This window comes from Sorghum bicolor, chromosome 10 (genome assembly GCF_000003195.3).
Source record: "Sorghum bicolor cultivar BTx623 chromosome 10, Sorghum_bicolor_NCBIv3, whole genome shotgun sequence".
Classification (NCBI taxonomy): domain Eukaryota; kingdom Viridiplantae; phylum Streptophyta; class Magnoliopsida; order Poales; family Poaceae; genus Sorghum; species Sorghum bicolor.
The window spans coordinates 2,965,015-2,970,101 of record NC_012879.2 but is presented as its reverse complement, the minus strand read 5'-3'; the positions used below and the strand labels follow the sequence as shown (position 1 = coordinate 2,970,101).

General features: G+C 42.4%; 1 protein-coding gene across 1 annotated transcript; it reads left to right on the top strand.

The window, feature by feature from the left end:
• LOC8070735 lies at positions 577-1,304 on the top strand. The gene has a single exon (XM_021449159.1). It carries the CDS (start codon positions 596-598, stop codon positions 1,031-1,033), a length of 438 nt encoding a protein of 145 aa, XP_021304834.1. The 5' UTR covers positions 577-595; the 3' UTR covers positions 1,034-1,304.

The window sequence follows — 5,087 nt, the reverse complement described above, 5'->3', positions numbered from 1 at the left end:
CAATATAAATTACCAAACAATCTCGTAAAAAACTATCTCCCATTGTACACCAGAGACGTGTCTTTGCAAGTTTCATAGCTGAAAAACATCTTTCGGTGGTTGCAGTTGATACTGGAAGAGTTAATACTAATCTTAACAACCTGTCCACCGTAGGATAAGATGAATATTTTCCTGTTTTAAATAGTCCACTTGTTAGATCAGCAAGTGTTGATAATTCCTTTAGTTTTGGATGGTTGCATACATCAATTTGAAAATGTGGCAGCTGACTCTCCAATTGAGCCCTTTCTTGACTTGAGAAATCAGCAGGATAATATTTGTCCACTAGACTGCATATATTGTCTATGTTGAATGTGTCCAGCCTAGGATCCAAAGAAGCACAAAGGGACAAAAGCTCTGTTGCTTGAGAACTGAATCGATCTTCTAACTCTGCTAGTTGTTGATCAATTGCAACATTAAACACTATATATGGGAGGGGCTGGATAGCTAATACATATATGTGTACTCACTATATACTATAGGATTAGTAGCTTGTCAGGGGGTGCCAGGCCCCCCGTGCCCCCCCCCCCCCCCCCGCCACTGGGCTGCAACAGCAACCATGGCCGCCGATCCGCCGAAACCCTCCTCTGATCCCCACCCGGATCCGGCGGCGCCGGCGCCATCCCGCAGCTGCCGCCGCCGCCGCCTGCCCTTAGCCACGGTGGGGATCCTCGTCGCCCTCGGGCTCAACCTCGCGCTCTGCCTCCGCCTCCGCCGCGGCGGCGGCCACGACCTCGCCTTCGTCGTCCTCTCCCACCTCAACCTGCTCCTCCTGTTCCTGTCCCTGCGCCGCTTCGAGCGCACGCCGCCAGGGTCCGCGGCGCGGGGCCGGGCCATGCTCGCCGTGTGGCTCCTCACCGCCACGCTCACCGCCGCCTTCACCTGGAAGATCGGCGCGCTCATGCCGCTGGCCTTCGCGGTCGCGGCGTGGGTCATGGCCGCCGCCACCGTTCTCGGTGGCTTCTGCATGCTGTTCCTCCTCCATGGCGACAAGTGATGGAGATCTATGTGCTGGTCTCAAGATTTGGAGCAAGTATGTTGTTTGTACCCTGCTTAGCTCTGATGCAGAGAATTTCAGACTGACCCACATCTGTCCGCGACATATGAATGAAAATAATTAAAATGTAAGCGGTGGATGGCTTCGTCTGATTTCTTCTGGGTTCTGTTGTTTTCACCTGGAACAAATTAAATCTTTCAGTCTCGCTTTCACCTGTCCACTTGAACATATATACTATGCAAAGTGCTGGACATGGAGCGGATTTTTCATTGGTAGACGTATCAATATTTCTCACCAACCAGCACAATGGCACAATCTCAACGCGTCTCTTGCTTTATTCCAACAAGAAAGGGGAAATGATGGTTCCCCCATCTCATTTTTAGTCGTTGACTCAAATCTGAGCATTTTATACTATGGTATGGTACGTTGATTGCATCACCAGGGCACTGAGGTTTGTTTACAGGAGATGCATGGGGGCTCCTCACCGCCAGGCTCGCCTGTGTGGCTGCTCAGTCCTCACTGCCACCCTCACCGTCGCCTTCACCTGGAAGATCAGGGAGGTGCTGCCCCTCGGCCTCGTGGTCGCAGCCTGGGTCGCCGCCGCCGCGACCGTCGGTGGTGGGTTCTACGTCCTGTTCCTCCATGGTAATAAGAAGCCATCTGAATCTCTGATCATGCGAGACTGCGAGAAGGATGAGAGACATCTCTATGTTCTTGTTTCATAGGCTCCCTTCATATCAATACACACACTTGTTTCATAGATTTGTAAGTATAACACCACCCTACTGTGTGTATTGATATGAAGGGAGCCTATGAGAACTGCTATTACCTGATCTGATGTCTTCTGCATTACGTATGTTATTACCGACTCTTCCCAAAGTATTCTATGCAAATTGCAACAAAGGTGTGTCTGCAATATTATTTGTATATGTGAATGTAGCTCGATCAGTGGAGCTTGGCCGTTCAAATTTATTACTAGCTGTCTATAGTTAGTGCTGGAAGAACAGGACACTAGTCTTCGATTCCCTGGCAAATTCTCACCACAATATATCAACTTTTCGATATGATTCATCTGAAATTATCCTATATGCAATATTGGCATGTGAGTATAGAGATACTTGTAGTTGTAGCTCTATGGAGCTAGCGTGTAAATTTTGTTACTAGTTCTCAAGGTAGTTAGGGCTAGACAAACAACTCATGCATGGCTCGCTCGGCGCTGCTCGATCTAACTCAGCTTGTTTCTTTCTCGAACGTGTTGAGGTAGGTTTTAGATTGTTTTAAGTTAGACTCCTTTTCTCATGATTTGGATTTTTCTTTTGAAAATGATGATATCAATAAAAACCATGTTTTGATAGTTTCGGTGTTTGATGAAAAATGGTTTTGACTCACTATTTGTAGTTTAATTTTGGCTTTAGAAGTCATTCTTGTGTGTACACGTTTAGTTAGGTTTCTAATTAAACCGGTGGTGAAACCTTGATAAAAACCCTGCCAAAGACAGCCATAAGAGCTAGCTCTATTCGAGTTGAGCTTGGGATTCATACTCCAACAACCTAAACCAAGTACAATTAGATATAATGTTATGTTGTATATGCATGTGATTTAAGTCCAAAACTGATATATACTATGCATAGTATTTGATAGAGACCTAGATTCTTGTAAAAATGTTTTGCATCTAGATTCTATCAAGAAATATTTTAGATGAAATAGAATCACTTCATGAGACCACGGCTGGTAGGCTACATTCTAATTCACAATTTTTTTCATAAAAACTCCAACAACCTAAACCAAGTACAATTAGATATAATGTTATGTTGTATATGCATGTGATTTAAGTCCAAAACTGATATATACTATGCATAGTATTTGATAGAGACCTAGATTCTTGTAAAAATGTTTTGCATCTAGATTCTCTCAAGAAATATTTTAGATGAAATAGAATCACTTCATGAGACCACGGCTGGTAGGCTACATTCTAATTCACAATTTTTTCATAAAAAATCATAATAATAATAATAATAATAATAATAATAATATTCAAAAAAATGTATAACCTTTTGTGCATGGAGAACAACTTAAATAAAACACATTTTAACTTGTTTTACTTTAAAAGAATTAACTAAAAAATTATGGTTCTCGAGTGAAACCATTCTATTGATTCTCGAGTGAAACGTTTCTCGTGTGAATGATTCTTGTTGTTCTTCACAGGCCAGGGAGGACTCCATGCGCGAGGCTCACGATTGGAAGGAAGCCGGCTATTTCGGTCTGCAGGAGCAGGCCTTTCCTTGGTCGCCTTTGAACTTGGCTGTGTAATAGTTGTGTAATAGTTAAGGTTTCTGTTTTCTGCTTCCGTGTTTTCGGATAGGCTCCTCGCCTGTCTGGCTGCTTTTGGTCTTTTCTGCTTGTAACATGTTGTTACCTCCTCTTAATGAAATACGGGTTGATCACCCGATCGAGAAAAATTCTTATTGTTCTTCACATGGCCCTTTATCCACAGTGTGTCATTCACAATTGGAGGATCTTCTACCACATGAATAGACAACACTTCATCAACAACTGGAATTGGTGAAGCACAATTTGCAACTTTTTGTGTGTCATGCTTGTGAAAAAGAAATGCAACATTTGATTTCTTCATGCTTCAACTTCCTAAAAAAATAACAATAGATTTCATTTAATTCTAGGCTAGCATTCATAGATGACAGATCCACAATCCCAAAGCCTTTACAGTCCAATCTCCTTCTCAATGTCCAAACCCTATTACCCTAACATTAAGAATGAGGTTGGGAATTGGAGAAAAGCAGTGGGGTGGAGAAGCACAAGCACTCACCAGGACAGTAGGCCACAGGGCAGCATGTATGCCTGGCCCGGCCTGCCTAGGCTGCTTGGCGAGAAGACTGAGAGAAGGAATGGAAGCACCTGGACCAAAATCTCATGGGCTTGCTGAGTATTACAAAACAAATTGGGCCAAAATCTAGGGAAGTCATGGACCTACGTGGACTACCCACTGAGCCCGACCCTGCACATTGGAGGATCCGGTGAATATCAGTAAGTTGGACACTTGTTGATGCTTTAGTATTTTGACCATCTTTTTTTCTCTACACTTTGATTTTGATTTTCTTGGACCTATTAGAAAGCTTTTGTAAAATTCTCCAACTGGAACTTGATAGCATACCAATTGGACCAACTGTAGAGTAATGAGACAACTTTAATTTCAACCATCTCTTTGTCCCGACTTTATATTTTTCTTTTCTTTATGCTTTTTTTTGCATCCCTAGAATCTTGAAAATTTTATGAACACATCTTAACACATATGTTGGTCCTAGTGATCTTGTTGTCATCCAACGAATCACCAAAATCAATAATATCGATAGTTTCAAAAAAATCAACAATATCAATCATGCATAGAACACGTGAATTACTAGTAAGAAGAAGAGAACACGTTTGTCACGGCTATACCTTTTGTTACTTTCACTTGACCTTTAGTTTCTAAGTCTACATTTACTATCGTGGCACACAATTGCAATGAATCGACACGCACCAACCCTTGTGCGCTACCTGATTCAGACGGCCTTTCGCAAGTTTCTTTAACATCTCGTTATGTCCGGTCATTCTGAATTTCTGATGAAACTCCGCAAGGGATGCAACGCAATTGGTCTCTAGCTGGTCTGATCGAGCATACGGAGTTGCAAATATAGCCCTATTCTCCAGCGAAGGAATAATATTTTTCTCTTACAACAAATAAACAACAACATAAGCCAAAATTATTGAAACGAACTGATGAGTGCATTGATGCACCATAGGCTTCATTAGAGCGTATGTCATGGAAATGTGACCCCGGGTATATGCCGCTAAAAAAACGTCGGGTCAAACTTGCTTAAGTATCCGATGAACACGTTGGGCTGGTTGGGTCAGACTTGCTTAAGTTTTTCTTTAGATTTTCCTATGTTTATTATTTGATCAGGCTTTTTTTAAAAAATTTTCTGGATTGGATTAGATTAATTACATTAGTATCTGAGTCCATCGATGTTCTGGTTGAGTATGCGTGCATTTGAAAGCA